The 22,474-nt window shown below is 37.5% G+C and overlaps 1 protein-coding gene across 2 annotated transcripts; it reads left to right on the top strand.

Annotated features, from left to right (window-relative positions):
* The first annotated feature begins 3,892 nt into the window (after window positions 1-3,892).
* Window positions 3,893-20,938, top strand: LOC136840649 (pancreatic lipase-related protein 3-like). Of its 2 annotated transcripts, none has more exons than XM_067107346.1 (9): window positions 3,893-4,136; window positions 4,420-4,525; window positions 6,136-6,290; window positions 6,993-7,090; window positions 8,377-8,530; window positions 17,214-17,326; window positions 17,749-17,857; window positions 18,706-18,868; window positions 20,561-20,938. In XM_067107346.1, the coding sequence occupies exons 1-9, from the start codon at window positions 4,109-4,111 to the stop codon at window positions 20,616-20,618; spliced, it is 984 nt and encodes a 327-aa protein (XP_066963447.1). In that variant the 5' UTR covers window positions 3,893-4,108; the 3' UTR covers window positions 20,619-20,938. The 2 variants fall into 2 exon arrangements, with proteins under 2 accessions (XP_066963447.1, XP_066963448.1); XM_067107347.1 differs by lacking the exons at window positions 17,214-17,326; window positions 17,749-17,857; window positions 18,706-18,868; window positions 20,561-20,938 and adding exons at window positions 9,887-9,999; window positions 10,422-10,530; window positions 11,351-11,513; window positions 13,212-13,582.
* Window positions 20,939-22,474: the final 1,536 nt, after the last annotated feature.

Raw genomic sequence — 22,474 nt, 5'->3', positions numbered from 1 at the left:
AGTGGGAAATCTGTACGAGATCTGCTAATCAATAATGCTTTTGTTTTACTGGAGTTCAGCTTCATACCCCACCGACTACACCATTCCCTGCTCCGGTACATGTGCTGATTGAGGCTGAGGGCAGCTTCATTTCTCATACGTGGAGACTTTAATAGACCCATAAGTGTTGCATCATTGGCATACTGAATAATCTTGTTTTCCAGGTCAACAACCATACCACTTGTGTACACTAAAAATAACAGTGGATCAAGAACACTACCCTGTGAAACTCCAGACACAATAGGTCTTGGTTCACTGAAGATCCCGTCCACAGGAAATCTTGAAGTAATCCTAGAACATATCCACCCACTCCAAGATTCTGAAGTTTATAAATAAATGCCTTGTAATTTACTAAATCGAAAGCAGTACTAAAATCAATTTGAATTACTCTGCACTCAAAACCCCTATCAAGGTTCCCTTGCAAATGGCAGGTCAAGTCTAAAAGAGCATCGTAGGTACCTAACTGCTTCCAGTATGCATACTGGACTGTCAGTTAACAATCCTTTAGATTCCACATACTTATATAGTGACTTAAAAATAAGTTTTTTAGCAACTTTAGAGAGCACAGGGAGAATAGAAATTAGCCTGTAGTTACTGCAATCTTCAGTATGCCACTCTTTGGTACAGGCACTGTATTACTGAGCCTGAGTTCATCCGCAAAAATACTACGTCGAAATAAAAATCTATAGAATCTACTTATCTTGAGGGACAACACACTAGACACTTTTTAAAAAAATCAATGGAAAGAAAACATCAGGACCTTCTCTGCCCTTTCTATCAAGATTATCCAGAATTTCTTAACATCCCCGGAGTGAAATGCAAATTTTTTAAGACTAAGTTCAGATTGACAAGCATCAGTTAGAGGGACATCCACAGCTGAATGCTTAGCTTCAAAAGCTCGATGAAGCAGTTCAGCCTTTTCCCTAGGGCCAGTAACCAATCTACCATCATCTGTTAGTAGTGGTGGGAATGGAAGACGACCTTCACCCAAGGAAGGATTAGATGATACCAATTTGGTTACCAGCAACGGGATCTACAGCTGAATCCGCTGAGTAAAATGAATTTCTTCACCAGAAATAAATTCCTAATTCTTCATTAGCCGGCCGGAACTCGAACTGTAATTTCTCTCGGCTGTATGGAAAGTTCTATTGGAATGGAGAACGGCGATAGATGATACAATTTGGTCCAAAAGCTGAAGTAATTTTCATTTCAACGATTTTGTAATTTCTTCGTGTTGAATTTGGTCTGTCTGTCATTTCAACGATTTCGTCTTCGTGCGTTGAATTTGGCTGTCATGGTCTCGTCCATGTATCATCAAATCACGGCTGGTCATTTGTCCTAAATTTGATGACCTTTCTAGGGACATATCTTATTAAAATACCCATCAGCATTTCATTGAACTTCTTCTTGGGATCAGGATCTGATATAGCATCTGAAATATTCAGTGCCTGACAAGCTTCAATAATGCTATCCCAACGGGCTCTGGATTATAGGCAGGCCGTTTTTCCAATGGTGGCATAGGAATACACTGATTGACAGATATGTCCATCTCAATGGCGCAATTGAGACTTTAAGTATTGACATCTCGCCGATACAATAAAAAAAAGATTATAAAACCTACAATAACTTTTTTATGCCCAGAAAAAGATAGATATAGGCCTAGCCTTTGAGAAGACCGGTTTATCACAAACCGAAAACCTAGACTAAATGTTTTCTCTTTCTTTTTCAGGAATTTGGATCAATTGTTGCCTTTTGTTGGAGTAAAGGAGTAAAAGGCTAAACGGGGGGGTGGGGGGTGAGGGAGTGAGGGAGAGAGGGAGAGGCCAGTGTGAAGAAGACATGAAATAATATAAAAATGCTTCCTTTAATTTTGCTTCAAGAATTATGACGTTTCTTTGGGTCTAATGAAGTCAAGCATTAACACCCGTTAGGAGGGCATTAAAAATTGAAGACTGCTGGAGAGAGAGAGAGAGAGAGAGAGAGAGAGAGAGAGAGAGAGAGAGAGAGAGAGATGCGCAGTCGTGAAAACTGGTCTAGCACGAGGGGAGAGAGCTGAGAAAGATTCCAGTATGCTTCCAAAGTGGGAATCGGGAATGCATCGCTCGCGGGCTTTCAGTGATTTGTATTCTATGATTCCCGAGTGATTCCTGCGATTCTCTTGACCTTGAAAATACGCAGAAAGTTCAAATTAGGTCGTTAAGTGTCCGTAGGCAGTCACTAAAAGCCAAGAGAGAGAGGGAAGGCTTTAGCAAAATCCACGGCTTTTTGCAACTAAGCCCCGCCCATTGCTTACGTCACGACCATTCCTTGAAGCTGATTGGTTGGCAGTAGTTTCTGAAAGTTGGTTAACCTGTGGTTCTTTTCGTCTTCATTAATTTAACAATAGTTGTTTCACCGAGCTAAAATGAGTTGTGTTGATTATCAAAAGGAAACGTTATGTTATCCCCTGAAATAAAATCACAATGCACATCTCCCTAATAATGGTAAAAAAAAAAACGGAAAATGTGAATAAAGTCAGGAGTGTTCCGCGAAGCCGCAATGTCGTGTTTCGTACATGAGGTTCACCTGATCACGAAAGTAACACAAGGAATGTCTGCATTCGAATCGATGCAATGATAATTACTTTTCACAAAAGTTTATTACTTTCCACATTAGTTCATTATTTTTTCTCAGAAGTTTATTACTTTTCACATAAGTTCATTATGGTTAGTTTTCAAAGAATATATATATATATATATATATATATATATATATATATATATATATATATATATATATATATATATATATATATATATATATATATATATATAAATTATATATGCATTTGATCCCCGAGGGCTGGTACTAAACACGGCGAAACAGTGATTCATCTACACTGTTTCGCCGTGTTTAGCTCTAGCCCCTGGGGTGTCAAATGTGTTTCGCTGTGTTTAGTACTAGCCCCTGGGTTAAAATGTGTTTTGCCATGTTGAGTACTAACAACTGGGGGGTCAAATGTGTTTCGCCATGTTTAGTACTAGACCCTGGGGGGATCAAATGCACTTAAGGACGTTTGATCCCCCAGGGGTTAATACTAAACACAGCAAATGCATTTAACCCCCAGTGGACTTTAGTAGAAAACACGGCGAAACAGTGTAGATGAATCACTGTTTCGCCGTGTTTAGTACCAGCCCTCGTGGATCAAATGTTCTAAAGCAAATTGGTCACTTCACAAATTCCCCAGGGATTTCGTGAAATCCAAGGATTTCATATATCCCCTGTAACACACACACACACACACATATATATATATATATATATTTATATATATATATATATATATATATATATATATATATATATATATATATATATATATATATATATATATATATGTATATATGTATATATATAGTTAATTTTTCAAGAAATGTATATATGTTTATTTTAGCAAATGTAGACTGAATGCAAGAAAAAAAACTCTTTTATATGTATGGGAAAACGTACGGTGTACTTTTATATACATAGGAATTCTTAAATTGTTCCAAAAAATGTAGAAAAAGCAACGAAATTCAACACGACACAATAATTGGTACTCATCAGCAAATACATATGTATTTTCCCCTGTAATCTTATCTCGACCTATAAAGGTCCAGGTAGACTTTGAAATTGTGAAGCTGAAAAGATAAATGGCCTGTGAGCAATGCCTACAATACGTAACACGTCTTCTTGTGACGCTTAAGAATTCCCAGTTGAGATAAAAATAAAGGCATTTCAGAACGAGGGATCCTATTGGCTGCCAGTCGACCAATCAGAGAAAGAGCTTGTCAGGATGACGGCTGAAGGGGACTATATAAATTATGGACAGAACTTGCGACAAACAATTCAACAGACGAAAGGTATCTCAGCCTTAGTTGAGAGTCGAAAGTCTTAATTAATTCGTAGCCTTTTCTTAAGACTTTCGGGCTTTCATTTTGGGCGAAACCTTGATTACTGAGGCTTTGAAGCGTCGGCCAGGAATATAGGAGTCTGAGACATACAGCGATTACCATTTTTTCTTCTTCGTTAGTCCTCCAAAGCCTGCGCGATGCTGTACATGATAATATTGACATTAGGTAAGAGATATTTCTTTGTTGTAATGCAGATATAATGCTATAACGTCTACGGAGTATTTGTTGTACCAACAGCATTCTAGTCTGTTTACCAGTGGACCATGGGGCGATAAGATAAGTAGAACTTTCCCCCCACCTCCCCTGGGAAATTTCTAAAACACCCACAAAATGTACAGGTACTTAAACTGCCACATTTTCCCACGGAAATCATACTTCATATATGAACTGTATAAATAGATTTTACTGGGGGTTATTTTCAACTGATTTTAATCCTTATCTTTTCCAGTTTTGTCCGTTGCACGACTGACCTGCTCAGCTAATTTGGGCCACGTTGATCCCGAACCTGTCTTCAAGGCTGATATGAAAGACGTTCGTTTCCTCTTGTGGACCAGGTGAGTCCTGAGGTGTGGTTACGTCAAAAAACAAGAGAAAAATGCGCCGAAATTTCTTCGGCGCAGTCGAGTTTTCTGTACATGGCATAATCAAGGCCACCGAAAATAGATCTATCTTTAGGTGGTCTCGGCATAATGCTGTACGAGCCGCGGCCTATGAAGCTCTTAGCCGGCCGTGGTGGCCCGAGTTGTTGCGTTGCCAAAAGCACGATTATGGCTGATTTTGACCTTAAATCAAATAAAAACTACTGAGGCTAGAGGGCTGCAATTTGGTATGTTTGATGACTGGAGGGTGGATTATCAACCTACCAATTTGCAGCCCTCTGGCTCAGTAGTTTTTAAGATCTGAGGGCGGACAGAAAAAAGTGCGGACGGACAGACAAAGCTGGCACAATAGTTTTCTTTTCAAAAACTAAAAATGGGTCCTCTTGGGTAAAAAAAAAAAAAAATGACACCCACGACGGATTTTACAGGTGGACGGGACTCTTCTGAATGAGTCAGAGGCTCTAATTATTCTTTGCGTAACTTTTGACTCACATCTAACTTTTCAGAAACATCTACTGAAAGTTTCAGCAAATGCCGCAAGAAAGTTAGGCACTGTTCGTAAGGCCTCATATATTTATAGGTGGTAAAATCAATGCAACCTATTTTAGATCATTTGTACTCCCTTACCTACAATACCGTTCTCCGGTGTACAGCAGATGTCTGCTTCTGCCAGAGATTTATCTCTTTTGGACAGAGTGGTTCGTGTAGTGGTGGTAGGTTTCTGTTTCCTAATAGTAGCAGTTATGACTTGAACCATCGACGGGTGGTCTCTTGTCTGTCAAGAAACAGATCTTGGTTGATCCCTGATCCCCTTGTCCTTCCGAGAGAGAAAAGATTTGCTGAACAGCAGCACCAATGTGCAGTAAATGTGCCTCGCAGTCGAACTTCTCAGTTCCAGAAGCCCTTTCATTCATTTGTTAATTCATTTTTTCTTTTTTAATAAGTGAGATCTCTTCTTTCTGTATTTCCTTTCACCCTCTGTTACTTCTTTCAAATGAGCACCATATTCTTTGGAAGCTTGAATTTCGAGTCAATGGCTCCTGTGGCGGGCTTGTTCCATATGAATAGGGTTCATCTCCTGAATAATAATAATAATAATAATAATAATAATAATAATAATAATAATAATAATAATAATAATAATAATAATAATAGCTAAACTCTTTGGGTGTAAGCCGAATGTGCTTATGGGTCGATATTTTTAAATCGAGCCATTTTTTAAAATTATATCAATCTTTTCTTTCTCTTTAATGTGAATGGATCATAATAATGAAAAGAGACTCTTTTTATAACTTGCCCAAATCCGAATGAAATTACGATATATATATGTGTGTGTATATATATATATATATATATATATATATATATATATATATATATATATATATATATATATATATATATATAATATATACATATATAGTATATATATATATATATATATATATATATATATATATATATATATATATATATATATATATATATATATATATATATATATATATATATATATGAGACAGAGAGAAAGCTACACTAACAGCCCTCTCCCAATCTCCTTGCAGAAGTAACCCTGATGACGCATCTTACTATGAACTGCTGATTAATGACACAGGCAGTCTGGCCAGCTCGCCCTTCGACCCCAGTCGACCAACACACCTTCTCATCCACGGCTGGATGGCCAGAGGCCACACCGGGTGGCCAGTGAACGCTAAGACAGGTAAATGATAAATAATGATAATAATATCTCGGTAGAAGACCCTCTTTCAAACAGATGAGTTTCTTTTGACAATGGTAGAGAGAGCTACCGAAACGTCGAGGAATAAATGCATTTTGGACGGCTGCTATGTAATTTACCTGCTCCTACAAATAATAATAATAATAATAATAATAATAATAATAATAATAATAATAATAATAATAATAATAATTTCAACTATTTGCCTGATTCCCCAGTTTTAAAATAGTGGCTGTAGTTCTTTTGGGATGAGGTTGTAAGCCTTACAACTTTTTTCCACCCTAGCTGCAATAATCCTCACAGTCGACTTGTCACCAGGTGCATAATTCACCTCACAGGTCAACAAACAATAAAAGATTTTTCAGGTAATGGGTCCACCTTGTCAACTCATATCAAAAACCTCATGCGATGAGGTTGTCAGGTCTACACCAATGTATACCTTGGGTTAGTCTTGCCCCGCAGTTGACTAACCACCAGGTACACAATCCGTCGATTAGGCCAACAGGGGCGAATGGGATCCTTTGGAACGAGCCAACGATATTCTCTACCAAGGACTGAAGCCTCGCCGCTCACAGCATCAGGAGATCCGATACCACTGAGCATTTATTGATTTACTTATTAATAAATAATTTATTATTTTATTTTCAGTATTAGTTAATCAATTATTTATTCTTACATTTCCAGAACTGTTAACACACTATGACTGCAACGTCATCGCTGTAGACTGGGGGACGATCTCCCACCACGTCAACTACCCAGGAGTCGTTCACAATCTACCCCTGGTAAGCCACTGTATGCAGTTTCCTCTGAAGTTGTATACTAGGCTATTGCATTTTTGTTGTTAATTGCTGTGAAGTTGCGTTCACTTGCATCTAGTTGCTGTGAAGTTGCGTTCACTTGCATCTAGTTGCTGTGAAGTTGCGTTCACTTGCACCCAGTTGCTGTGAAGCTGGGTTCAGTACCTCTAAAGTTTTGTTTAATTGTTGTGAAGTTGCATTCACATTGCTCTAAAGTTGCGTTAAATTGCTGTGAAGTTGAGTTCGATTGCTGTGAAGTTGCATTCAATTGCAGTACAGTTGTGTTTAATTACTCAGAAGTTGCATTCAGTTGCTCTGAAGTTGCGTTTGATTGTTGTGAAATTGCATTCAGTTGCCGTGAAGTTGCATTCAATTGCAGTGCAGTTGTGTTTAATTGCTCAGAGTTGCAATCAATTGTTCTAAAGCTGCGTTTGGTTGTTGTGAAATTGCCTTCACTTGCTGGGAAGTTGCATTCAATTGTAGTGCGGTTGTGTTTAATTGCTCAGAAGTTGCATTCAGTTGCTCTGAAGTTGCGTCCAGTTGTTACGAAATTGCTTTCGGTTGCTGAAAAGTTGCATTCACTTGCTACGAAGTTGAGTTCAATTGCTCTGAGGCTGCATTCAACTGCTTTGAAGTTGTATTCGGCTGCTCATAAGTTAGAAGTATGTTAGTATGCTTTTGCATCTAGAAATATTGTTTACATTCACTCATTTCCACGTGAGTTACTCTGAATTTGTATTCAGCTGCGTTCAATGGTTGTAAAGCTGCGTTTAACTGCTGTTAAGTTGCGTCCAATTGCTCTAAAGTTACGGTATTCAGTTGCTCTGAAGTTGTCTTCAGTTACTCTGAAGTTGCATTCAATTGCTGTGGAGTTGTGTTCAACCGCTATGAAGTTGCGTTCAGTTGTTTTGAAGTTGCATTCAGTTGCCGTAAAGTTGCATTCAACTGCCTTGAATTAGCGTTCAGTTGTCAAGAAGTTGCGTTCAATTGGTTTGACGATGCATTCAACTGTTCTGAAGCTGTATTCAACTGTTTTGAAGTTGCATTCAGTTGCTGTGAAGTTGTATTCTATTGCTCTGAAGATGCGTTCAATCCCTCTGAAGTTGTATTCAATTGCTCTGAGGTTGCATTCAATTGCCCTGAAGTCGTGTTCAGTTGCTATGAAGTTGCGTTCAGTTGCCCTGAAGTTGCGTTCAATTGCTTTGACGTTAGAAGTATGAATTCGCGTACTTTTCCACCATCACAATCTGTTTAAATTTAATCCCTTCCAGGTGGGCCAACACTCAGCCCAATTCTTGGACTTCTTGCACGTCTACGGGCAGCTTAACGTCACAGCCCTGCACGTGACTGGGCATTCCTTAGGTGCCCACGTTAGTGGAATCATTGGGTTTCACGTGGCCCACGGCCCGGTCGGACGCATCACAGGTCAGTGGGAAAAAATTGCAGCACGTGGTAAAATATTTCTAAAAATTTAAATTTCAATTTAAAATAAAAAAATTAAATCTCAATATAAATTTTAAAAAGTTAAGTTCATATTAAAAAAACTTTATGCCACGAATTTCAATATAGAAATTTACGAGTAACTAATAACAATTTTTTTCGAAACGTTTTCCATATCCATATATAAATACATAACTATATATATATATATATATATATATATATATATATATATATAAAATGAATTGTTTATATAAATGTCTTCTATATATATATATATATATATATATATATATATATATATATATATATATATATATATATATATATATATATATATATATATACATATATATATGAATCGATGCCTAAATTCTAGTGTACTTTAAAGTAGTAATACTTAACGAATTTAATCGAATTGAATATGAAAAAATAAGCCTGATAAGTATCTAACTTGACATTAAATGTCAATTATTTGTTCCTTTAAAGTTAGTTGTATTCTATAACATCTGAAACTGTTATAACTGTTCATTTAAAAATCAAAAACCACCCTGGGAGGTGTTCTGTATTCCCTGTATTTCTTGATGTTCCAAGACACCTGTAACTGTAGACGGGACCGTGAAACCCTCCCTGTATGTTACAGGTCTTGATAATTGGCGAACTGCTGAAAAGTAATTATGCAATTATGATCAATTTAATTTCCTGTTGACTTTCACTAAAGAAGTGATTTACAGTTACTGAACTGAACATAGAATTTAGGACAAATGCCAAGCACTGGGACCTATGAGGTCATTCAGCGCTGAAACGGAAATTGACAGTAGAAGGCTTGAGAGGTGTAACAGGAGGAAAACCTCGCAGTGGCAACATGAATCAATTGTTAGGAGAGGGTGGAAAGTAAGATGGAAGAAAGAATATGAGAGGAGGTACAGTAAAAGAAACGAGAGGGGTTGCAGCTAGGGGCCGAAGGCACGCTGTCAAGAACCTTAAGTAATGCCTACAGTGCACCGCACGAGGAGCACTGACGGCACCACCCCCCTACGGGAATTTACAGTTACTGACAGTTAGCTGTAATTAAGACTGTGTGAAACTGTCTTCTTGTATGTTACAAGATCACTGGAAATTACTGTAAAGTAACGTAACGTAATTATAATAAATTCAATTTCCAGCTGACTGTCAATAAGGAAGTGAGAACTAACTGTATGCTACAGGTCCGCATCACTGCAAATGACTGAAAAGATGATATATAGTTTTTAATAAACAATTTCCAGCTGTCACTAAAGGAGTGAAAAGGAGTGAAAACTAACTGTAATTACGATCCTGAAACTTCCCTGTATGTTACAGGTCTGGATCCAGCAGCCCCCGAGTTTCACAGCGCAGAGGACGAAACAAAACTCGACAGATCCGACGCCAGTTTCGTCGAAATCATCCACTCGAATGCTGGCAGTCTGCTCCACGTGAGTTTGAAATCCCCTTTCATTCAGGGAATTTTTAACCACTGGCTTGTGCTAAAAGTTTACAGAACACTTACGAAATTAATTAACATTTGCAGACAGGCCTAGAGGGCAATAAGTGTGTTAAAAGCAGCTTATTAAAATTAGCATTCAGAGCCCTTCTGAAAATAAACATTTACCAACAGACGAAGCTAATGCATGTGTTAAAACTAGCACATTAAAATTAACATACTAAAAACTGGCATTCAGAGCCCTTGAGAAAACAGACATTCACCAACAGACGAAGAGCTTATGTATTAAAATTAGCATATTCAGGTTACCAAACGATGACGAAGCTAATACACAAGTGTTAAAAATTAGCTCATTAAACCAGTGTAACCTACAATGAAACTATCCTATTGTCATTTTAAATGTCTCGTTCAAAGTTTTGCGTGGGACTGACTGGCCGGTTGGGCCATGTGGACTATTATCCCAACGGAGGGGCCCACCAACCTGGATGCACTGCTGCTGGCAGCTGGACGGAGCTTTTGACAGGTAATTGTCTTGGCAGGTAACTGTTTTGATAGGTAACTATTTGGACAGGTAATTGTTTTGAAAGCTAAGTGTTTTGACAGCAAATTGTTTTGACAGCTAATTGTTTTGACATGTAATTGCTTTGGTAGGTAACTGTTGTGACAGGTAACTGTTTTGACAGGCAATTGTTTTGATGGGTAACTTTTTTAACAGGTAATTAATTGGCCAGGTAATTGTTTTGACATGTGACTGTCTTGACAAGTAATTGTTTTGACAGGTAACTGTCTTGACAGATAATTGTTTTGACAGGTGATTTTACTGACAGGCAATTGTTTTGAAAGGTGATTGTCTGGACAGCTAACTGTTCGGAAAGGTAATTGTTTTGACGGGTAACTGTTTGGACACGTAAGTGTTTTTAAAGTTAAGTGTTTTGACAGCTAATTGTTTTGACAGGCAATTACCGTAACAGCTAATTGTTTTGACATGTAATTGCTATAATAGGCAATCATTTGACAGGTAACGGTTTGGGCAGATAATTGTTTTGTCAAGCAATTGTCTTGACAGGTAACTGGGAATTCATAGCCATAGCTGTCAGTGTGAAGCTTCGTCTTTTCGCCTCACTCTCTCTCTCTCTCTATCTTTGTTCTTCTGGTGTTCTGAGTGACTGTCTATCTGACTGTCTCTATATTTATCTATCTTCTTCTGTACTTACTGCTGTCTATCCATCTATCTATATACTCGTATATATATAGTATATATAAAAATATATAAATATATACGAGCAATGTAAAAAGAAAATAAAAAAGAAAATATATAAGAAAATTGTGTATCTGATTTACAGCTGGTTGCAGTCATGGCCGTTCCTACGAGTACTGGATAGAGAGCATTAATGGCAACACTCCCTTCAAGGCGAGGCCCTGCCCGGATTGGGACATGTACAAAGCGGGAGAGTGCGACAGCTGTGGAGAAGGATGTCTCAACATGGGATTCCATGCCTCGATGGAGTGAGTACTTCCTGGAGATATTGCTGTCAGGCGTTGTTTTTGAAAGTTAAATTTCTAATTTTTTTCTGTTGGTTTAAGCTGACTGTGTCTATTTCTGTCTGTCCGTCTGTATGCCTTCAAGAGTTGAGTTAGTATTGCCTCAAAATTCTATGATGTCTTGATATGGGATTAAAATTTCACGCCTCGACGGAGTGAGTACTTTCTGAAGAAATGTTTTTTTGGTTTCGTTTTTGAAACTGAATTTTCAATTTTCTCTGCTGTTCACACTACCTGTGTCTGTCTGTATGTCTTCATGAGTAGAGTTGGTATTGCATCAGAGTAACAGGATGTCTTGATGTAATGGGATATCACGCCTTGACGGACTGAGTACTTCCGGCGTTGTTTTGAAAGCGATTTAAAAATTTTTTGTTGTTGTTGTTTCACTCTGCGTCTGTTTGTCTGGAAGAGTTAGTGTTGCATGAAAACTATGTAAAGAAAGTTGAGAGAGGCATCTGAGTAGATTTTGTAATACATCAAAATCATGTTTAAAAAATCGTAGACAATCTTGGCAATAAAGAGGGAAAGATAACAACAAATACCACTGGAAAAATACGAAGTACGAAAGAAAGAATCAGCGTAGGGAAACTCACCATCTTTCGATACGATATTCATTTATTAATTATCATTACTGTATTGCTGCTGGTTCTACCAGGCTTACAACAATTATTCGCCCAATAATTGTACCACTTGTAGTTCCCACTCCAAGAAGGCCTATTCATACTTCCTCTTGAAATTAGAAAATGATATGAGGACCTGTTCAGTCCTTGTCAGATATAAATTAGAAAATGATATGAGGACCTGTTCAGTCCTTGTCAAATATAAATGTTAATTATATACGATAATAATGCCACTTTTTGATATTACAAGGCGGAAAATATGGTCGAAAATGGCCTGAGAAACAAGGCTACATTATTGTTATTATTATTATTACTATTATTATTATTGAGAAGATGAAGCCTATTCATATGGAACAAGCCCACCACAGAGGCCATTAATTCGACATTCATGCTTCCAAAGAATGTGGTGTTCATTAGAAAGAAGTAACAGAAGGTGATAGGAAATACAGAAAGAAGAAATCAATTATGAGAAAAGGAAAATACATTAACAAATGAATATATATATAAAAATGTAAGTTATAATCTTTCCTTCAAACTGGGGTAAAATGCAGTCCATTCATCCATTTCTTTCTTAGCTGATGACTGAGCAGTCATCATCTACTTCATATAATCCAATGCCATCAAGTCTTTTCCACTGGCTCTTCCTTTTCCATATGACCTGAGACTTCTGCTCTGTTGGGTGGTCCACAATAAAGTTCCTTCAGATTCATAATGATTCTTCTATAATGTATTAACCCGGTATGTATCCCCTACACGTCACCTCCAAGGTGCTAGTACTAAACACGGCGGACGCTCAAAGGGACGCCGTGTTTAGTACTAGCCCCTCGGGGATCAAAGTATTGCATCACCCATTTCTATATATAAATAAACGATATCTTTGATCACCGAGGGGCTGGTACTAAACACGGCGTCCCACTGAGCTTCCACCATGTTTAGTACTTGCACCTCGGAGTAGGTGACGCTTAGGTGGACACGCACCGGGTTAATACCCTTCCATAAGCCTACATCATCCAGTTTAATGTTCGTTTCTTTCCCTCGGCAGACCCCACGGAACCTACTACCTCGAGACGAGTAAGGAGAACCCATTCGCTCTCGGGTAAGAGAGGGAGATCGACGCACTAACAGGCTACTGGACTTCTGACAAGTTATGGACGATAATCCGGATAAACTGCAAGTTTTCTTCTTTCAAGAACACAGGCAGCTGTAATTTCTGAAGCCAAATTGATGAAAATTTGTCAGACTACAAGTTTTCATCACTTGAGACAGGCAGCTGTAATTTCTGAAGCCAAAAACTGAAAAACACTGATACAGGGACTCTTTTTGTGTGAAAATTACAAAAAGTTGAAAATAGGATAATTGTAATGTTGTGACGATCATCTGGACTGGATGAATAAATCTACCAATACTGTGACATTACTTTTTGTTTATCTCTCACCTCGAGCCACTTAATGATACAGATAACGAGATATCTTATCTCATATGGGTGGGATAGAAAGAAAAAACCCGTTGGCAGGGTGAGTGAGACACGATACCAATGCAAAACTATCCAAACTATCTCTTTTCAAAATTTTGGAAGAGAGTTGCAATGACCAACCACATGATAATCTGATTTCCGGTAGATTGTATTTGCAATAACAGAGATTTAGATGCGAAGCTGTGCATAAAATGTACAGCATAATACAATAAAATCTGTTCACGTTCTGACAAGTTCCTGTAATACTTTAGACCACTATACAGGGTGTCCATAAAGTCTCTTTACAATTTAAAAATATTTTGCAGAAGCAAATGATCAGACAAATATGTGGAAATTATTACAAAATGAGGAGTAGACACTGAAGTTTTTTGGCATCATTTAATACACCTCTATATAGGGCGCCATTAGTTGCACGAATCATATCAAGACGGTACTGGTTTCTTGCCATGCTGTAGCATAGCCTCATCAGTGGTGGTCATGGCATCTTTGCTTGCTTTATCAATTGGCTCAAGTGCCTGTAGTGTTGCACTTTGTAGCGCATAATCGCAAGTTCTTGTGTAGGACTTTGTGCACTGTTGAAAGTGGCAGCTGTAAGTGTCTGGCAGCAGTACGGATGGACTTTGTAGGAGAACGATCAAAGACTTGTCTTACAAGATCGATGTTTTCCTCAGATGTTCTTGGTCTTCCACTCCTCCTTTATCCAACACTGTCCCTGTCTCCACAAATTTCTTGTGCAATGCATGAATTGACGGACGTGACGGTGTACCTCTTCCATACTTAGTTCTGTCGTTTCGCTGAGTCTGCTTATCCGATTTTGTTTCAATAAACCATGACACAAAGTGTGCCTTTTCTTGAGGAGTAGCCATTTTTAGGGTTTCATTTAACAGTGCCTCTTTCATCAACGGGGTACCTGTAATACACAAATGCAATGCGAATAAAAACTTTGATAACTGCTGAGTACATAGAACAAATCTGATTAAGATATCTCATCAATGGCTTTTGTAATATATTTTTAAATTTTAAAGAGACTTTATGGACACCCTGTATATGAGTGTATTGGCACTTTTCACCTCTGTTAAGTATCTGTGGGCACAGTAATCAGTTCATGACTAATGGCACGGCTGGAAGAGGTGGGCGGATGAAGTTCTTTGGGCAAGATAAGAATTATTGTGCTTGTTGTCAGGGGTAATCTGAGTGTATATTGCACTCAAAATTATCGCTAAAAATTATTTGACAATCAGGGATGACTCAAGTCTTAACAAGATGACAGTTAGGAATGATTCAAGTCTTAACAATATGACATTTAGGAATGATTCAAGTCAACAAAATGACAGGAATGATTCAAGTCTTAACAAAATGACAGGAATGATTCAGGTCTTAACAAAATGACATTTAGGAATGATTCAAGTCTTAACAAAATGACATTTAGAATGATTCAAGTCTTAACAAAATGACATTTAGGAATGACTCAAGTCTTGACAAAATGACGTTTAGGAATGACTCAAGTTTTAACAAAATGACATTTAGGAATGAGTCAAGGCTTAACAAAATGACATTTAGAATGATTCAAGTCTTAACAAAATGACATTTACAGTAGGAATGATTCAGGTCTTAACAAAATGACAGTTAGGAATGATTCAAGTCTTAACATAATGACATTTAGAAATGATTCATGTCTTAACAAAATGACATTTAGGAATGATTCAAGGCTTAACAAAATGACAGTTAGGAATGATTCAAGTCTTAACATAATGACATTTAGAAATGATTCAATCTTAACAAAATGACAGTTAGGAACGATTCAAGTCTTAACAATGAAATTTAGGAATGGTTCCAGTCTTAACAAAATGACATTTAGGAATGACTCAAGTCTTACCAAAATGACATTTAGGAATGATTCAAGTCTTAACAAAATGACAGTTAGGAGCGATTCAAGTCTTAAAATGACATTTAGGAATGGATTCAAGTCTTAACAAAATGACAGTTAGGAACGATTCAAGTCTAACAAAATGAAATTTAGGAATGATTCAAGTCTTAACCAATTGACAGTTAGGAATGACTCAAGTCTTAACAAAATGACGTTTAGGAATGACTCAAGTCTTAGCAAAATGACAGGAACGATTCAAGTCTTAAGAAAATGACAGTTAGGAACGACTGAAGTCTTAACAAAATGAAATTTAGGAATGATTCAAGTCTTAACAAAATGACATCTAGGAATGACTCGTCTTAACAAAATGACAATTAGGAATGATTCAAGTCTTAACAAAATGACAGTTAGAAATGACTCAAGTCTTAGCAAAATGACATTTAGGAATGATTCAAGGCTAACAAAATGACATTTAGCAATGATTGAAGTCTTAACAAAGTGACAGTTAGGAATGATTCATGTCTTAACAAAATGACATTCAGGAATGATTCAAGTTTAACAAAATGACATTTAGGAATGACTCAAGTCTTAACAAAATGACATTTAAGAATGATTCAAGTCTTAACAAAACGATAATTAGTAATGATTCAAGTCTTAACAAAATGACAGTTAGGAATGATTCAAGTCTTAACAAAATGACAATTAGGAAAGACTCAAGTCTTAAACAAAATGACATTTAGGAATAATTCAAGTCTTAACAATATGACATTTAGGAATGATTCAAGTCTTAACAAAATGACATTTAGGAAAGACTCAAGTCTTAACAAAATGACATTTAGGAATAATTCAAGTCTTAACAATATGACATTTAGGAATAATTCAAGTCTTAACAAAATGACATTTAGGAAAGATTCAAGTCTTAACAAAATGACATTTAGGAATAATTCAGGTCTTAACAATATGACATTTAGGAACCGTGAAACCCTCCTTGTATGTTACAGGTCTTGATAATTGGCGAATTGCTGAAAAGTAATTATGCAATTATAATCAATTTAATTTCCGGTTGACTTTCACTAAAGAAGTGATTTACAGTTACTGGATTGAACATAGAATTTAGGCCAAATGCCAAGTACTGGGACCTACGAGGTCATTCAGCGCTGAAACGGAAATTGACAGTAAAAGATTTGAAAGGTGTAACAGGAGGAAAACCTCGCAGTGGCAACATGAATCAATTGTTAGGAGAGGGTGGAAAGTAAGATGGAAGAAAGAATATGAGAGGAGGTACAGTAAAAGAAACGAGAGGGGTTGCAGCTAGGGGCCGAAGGCACGCTGCCAAGAACCTTAAGTAATGCCTACAGTGCACCGCACGAGGAGCACTGACGGCACCACCCCCCTACGGGAATTTACAGTTACTGACAGTTAGCTGTAATTAAGACCGTGTGAAATTGTCTTCCTGTATGTTACAAGATCATTGGAAATTACTCTAAAGTAACGTAATGTAATTATAATAAATTCAATTTCCAGCTGACTGTCAATAAGGGAGTGAGAACTAACTGTATGCTACAGGTCCGCATCATTGCAAATGACTGAAAAGATGATATATAGTTTTTAATAAACAATTTCCAGCTGACTGCCACTTAAGGAGTGAAAAGGAGTGAAAACTAACTGTAATTACGATCCTGAAACTTCCCTGTATGTTACAGGTCTGGATCCAGCAGCCCCAGAGTTTCACAGCGCAGAAGACGAAACAAAACTCGACAGATCCGACGCCAGTTTCGTCGAAATCATCCACTCGAATGCTGGCAGTCTTCTCCACGTGAGTTTGCAATCTCTTTTCATTCAGGGAATTTTTAACCACTGGCTTGTGCTAAAAGTTTACAGAACACTTAAGAAATTAATTAACATTTGCAGACAGGCCTAGAGGGCAATAAGTGTGTTAAAGTCAGCTTATTAAAATTGGCATTCAGAGCCCTTCTGAAAATAAACATTTACCAACAGACGAAGCTAATGCAAGTGTTAAAACTAGCACATTAAAATTAACATACTAAAAACTGGCATTCAGAGCCCTTGAGAAAACAGACATTCACCAACAGACGAAGAACTTATGTATTAAAATTAGAATATTCAAGTTACCAAACGATGACGAAGCTAATACACAAGTGTTAAAAATTAGCTCATTAAACCAGTGTAACCTACAATGAAACTATCCTATTGTCATTTTAACTGTCTCGTTCAAAGTTTTGCGTGGGACTGACTGGCCGGTTGGGCCATGTGGACTATTATCCCAACGGAGGGGCCCACCAACCTGGATGCACTGCTGCTGGCAGCTGGACGGAGCTTTTGACAGGTAATTGTCTTGGCAGGTAATTGTTTTGATAGGTAACTATTTGGACAGGTAATTGTTTTGAAAGCTAAGTGTTTTGACAGCTAATTGTTTTGACATGTAATTGCTTTGACATGTAATTGCTTTGATAGGTAATTGTTTTGACAAGTAATTGTTTTGACAGGCAATTACCTTGAAAGGTAACTGTTTAGACAGGCAATTGTTTTGATAGGTAACTTTTTTAACAGGTAATTAATTGGCCAGGTAATTGTTTTGACATGTGACTGTCTTGACAAGTAATTGTTTTGACAGGTAATTGTCTCGGCAGATAATTGTTTTGACAGGTGATTTTATTGACAGGCAATTGTCTTGACAGGCAATTGTTTTGAAAGGTGATTGTCTGGACAGGTAACTGTTTGGACAAGTAATTGTTTTGACGTGTAACTGTTTGGACAGGTAATTGTCTTGACAGTTAATTGTTTTGACAGGCAATTGTCGTGACAGCTAATTGTTTTGACATGTAATTGCTTTAACAGGCAATCATTTGACAGGTAACGGTTTGGGCAGATAATTGTTTTGTTGAGCAACTGTCTTGACAGGTAATTGGGAATTCATAGCCATAGTTGTCAGTGTGAAGCTTCGTCTTTTCGCCTCCTCTCTCTCTCTCTCTCTCTTTGTTCTTCTGGTGTTCTGAATGACTGTCTATCTGACTGTCTCTAAATTTATCTATCTTCTTCTGTACTTACTGCTGTCTATCCATCTATCTATCTATATATATAGTATATATATAAATATATCAATATATATACAAGCAATGTAAAAAGAAAATAAAAAAAGAAAATATATAAGAAAATTGTGTATCTGATTCACAGCTGGTTGCAGTCATGGCCGTTCCTATGAGTACTGGATAGAAAGCATTAATGGCAACACTCCCTTCAAGGCGAGGCCCTGCCCGGATTGGGACATGTACAAAGCGGGAGAGTGCGACAGCTGTGGAGAAGGGTGTCTCAACATGGGATTCCATGCCTCGATGGAGTGAGTACTTCCTGGAGATATTGCTGTCAGGCGTTGTTTTTTGAAAGTTAAATTTCTAATTTTTTCTGTTGGTTTAAGCTGACTGTGTCTATTTCTGTCTGTCCGTCTGCATGCCTTCAAGAGTTGAGTTAGTATTGCCTCAAAGTTCTAGGATGTCTCGGTATGGGATTTTACGCCTCGACGGAGTGAGTACTTCCCGAAGAAATGTTTGTCTGGTTTCGTTTTTGAAAATGAATTTTCATTTTTCTCTGCTGTTCACACTACTTGTGTCTCTCTGTATGTCTTCATGAGTAGAGTTAGTATTGCATCAGAGTAACAGGATGTCTTGATCTAATGGGATATCACGCCTCGACGGACTTAGTACTTCCGGCGTTGTTTTGAAAGCGATTTAAAAAAATTTTGTTGTTGTTTCACTCTGCGTCTGTTTGTCTGGAAGAGTTAGGGTTGCATGAAAACTATGTAAAGAAAGTTGAGAAAGTCATCTGAGTAGATTTTGTATTCCATCAAAATCATGTTTAAAAAAATCGTAGACAATCTTGGCAATAAAGAGGGAAAGATAACAACAAATACCACTGGAAAAATACGAAGTACGAAAGAAAGAATCAGTGTAGGGAAACTCACCATCTTTCGATACGATATTCATTTATTAATTATCATTACTGTATTGCTGCTGGTTCTACTAGGCTTACAACAATTATTCGCCCAGTAATTGTACCACTTGTAGTTCCCACTCCAAGAAGGCCTATTCATACTTCCTCTTGAAATTAGGAAAATGATATGAGGACCTGTTCAGTCCTTGTCAGATATAAATTAGGAAAATGATATGAGGACCTGTTCAGTCCTTGTCAAATATAAATGTTAATTATATACGGTAATAATGCCACTTTTGATATTACAAGGCGCGGAAAATATGGTCGAAAATGGCCTGAGAAACAAGGCTACATTATTGTTATTATTATTATTACTATTATTATTATTGAGAAGATGAAGCCTATTCATATGGAACAAGCCCACCACAGAGGCCATTAATTCGACATTCATGCTTCCAAAGAATGTGGTGTTCATTAGAAAGAAGTAACAGAAGGTGATAGGAAATACAGAAAGAAGAAATCAATTATGAGAAAAGGAAAAATACATTAACAAATGAATATATATATAAAAATGTAAGTTATAATCTTTCCTTCAAACTGGGGTAAAATGCAGTCCATTCATCCATTTCCTTCTTAGCTGATGACTGAGCAGTCATCATCTACTTCATATAATCCAATGCCATCAAGTCTTTTCCACTGGCTCTTCCTTTTCCATATGACCTGAGACTTCTGCTCTGTTGGGTGGTCCACAATAAAGTTCCTTCAGATTCATAATGATTCTTCTATAATGTATTAACCCGGTATGTATCCCCTACACGTCACCTCCAGGTGCTAGTACTAAACACGGCGGACGCTCAAAGGGACGCCGTGTTTAGTACTAACCCCTCGGGGATCAAAGTATTGCATCACCCATTTCTATATATAAATAAACGATATCTTTGATCACCGAGGGGCTGGTACTAAACACGGCGTCCCACTGAGCTTCCACCATGTTTAGTACTTGCACCTCGGAGTAGGTGACGCTTAGGTGGACACGCACCGGGTTAATACCCTTCCATAAGCCTACATCATCCAGTTTAATGTTCGTTTCTTTCCTCGGCAGACCCCACGGAACCTACTACCTCGAGACGAGTAAGGAGAACCCATTCGCTCTCGGGTAAGACAGGGGGATCGACGCAATGACAGGCTACTGGACTTCTGACAAGTTATGGACGATAATCCGGATAAACTGCAAGTTTTCTTCTTTCAAGAACACAGGCAGCTGTAATTTCTGAAGCCAAATTGATGAAAATTTGTCAGACTACAAGTTTTCATCACTTGAGACAGGCAGCTGTAATTTCTGAAGCCAAAAAACTGAAAAAACACTGATACAGAGACTCTTTTTGTGTGAAAATTACAAAAAAGTTGAAAATAGGGATAATTGTAATGTTGTGACGATCATCTGGACTGGATGAATAAATCTACCAATATTGTGACATTACTTTTTTGTTTATCTCTCACCTCGAGCCACTTGATGATACAGATAACGAGATATCTTATCTCATATGGGTGGGATAGAAAGAAAAAACCCGTTGGCAGGGTGAGTGAGACACGATACCAATGCAAAACTATCCAAACTATCTCTTTTCAAAATTTTGGAAGAGAGTTGCAATGACCAACCACATGATAATCTGATTTCCGGTAGATTGTATTTGCAATAACAGAGATTGAGATGCGAAGCTGTGCATAAAATGTACAGCATAATACAATAAAATCTGTTCACGTTCTGACAAGTTCCTGTAATACTTTAGACCACTATACAGGGTGTCCATAAAGTCTCTTTACAATTTAAAAAAAATATTTTGCAGAAGCAAATGATCAGACAAATATGTGGAAATTATTACAAAATGAGGAGTAGACACTGAAGTTTTTTTGGCATCATTTAATACACCTCTATATGGGCGCCATTAGTTGCACGAATCATATCAAGACGGTACTCGGTTTCTTGCCATGCTGTAGCATAGCCTCATCAGTGGTGGTCATGGCATCTTTTGCTTGCTTTATCAATTGGCTCAAGTGCCTGTAGTGTTGCACTTTGTAGCGTACAATCGCAAGTTCTTGTGTAGGACTTTGTGCACTGTTGAAAGTGGCAGCTGTAAGTGTCTGGCAGCAGTACGGATGGACTTTGTAGGAGAACGATCAAAGACTTGTCTTACAAGATCGATGTTTTCCTCAGATGTTCTTGGTCTTCCACTCCTCCCTTTATCCAACACTGTCCCTGTCTCCACAAATTTCTTGTGTAATGCATGAATTGACGGACGTGACGGTGTACCTCTTCCATACTTAGTTCTGTCGTTTCGCTGAGTCTGCTTATCCGATTTTGTTTCAATAAACCATGACACAAAGTGTGCCTTTTCTTGAGGAGTAACCATTTTTTAGGGGTTCATTTAACAGTGCCTCTTTCATCAACAGGGTACCTGAAATACACAAATGCAATGTGATTAACAACTTTGATAACTGCTGAGTACATAGAACAAATCTGATTAAGATATCTCATCAATGGCTTTTGTAATATATTTTTAAATTTTAAAGAGACTTTATGGACACCCTGTATATGAGTGTATTGGCACTTTTCACCTCTGTTAAGTATCTGTGGGCACAGTAATCAGTTCATGACTAATGGCACGGCTGGAAGAGGTGGGCGGATGAAGTTCTTTGGGCAAGATAAGAATTATTGTGCTTGTTGTCAGGGGTAATCTGAGTGTATATTGCACTCAAAATTATCGCTAAAAATTATTTGACAATCAGGGATGACTCAAGTCTTAACAAGATGACAGTTAGGAATGATTCAAGTCTTAACAATATGACATTTAGGAATGATTCAAGTCTTAACAAAATGACAGGAATGATTCAAGTCTTAACAAAATGACAGGAATGATTCAGGTCTTAACAAAATGACATTTAGGAATGATTCAAGTCTTAACAAAATGACATTTAGGAATGATTCAAGTCTTAACAAAATGACATTTAGGAATGA

This window comes from Macrobrachium rosenbergii, chromosome 8 (assembly GCF_040412425.1).
Source record: "Macrobrachium rosenbergii isolate ZJJX-2024 chromosome 8, ASM4041242v1, whole genome shotgun sequence".
In the NCBI taxonomy this organism is placed as follows: Eukaryota; Metazoa; Arthropoda; class Malacostraca; order Decapoda; family Palaemonidae; genus Macrobrachium; species Macrobrachium rosenbergii.
The sequence above is the reverse complement of the archived record's forward strand: the minus strand, read 5'-3'. Positions and strand labels throughout refer to the sequence as shown.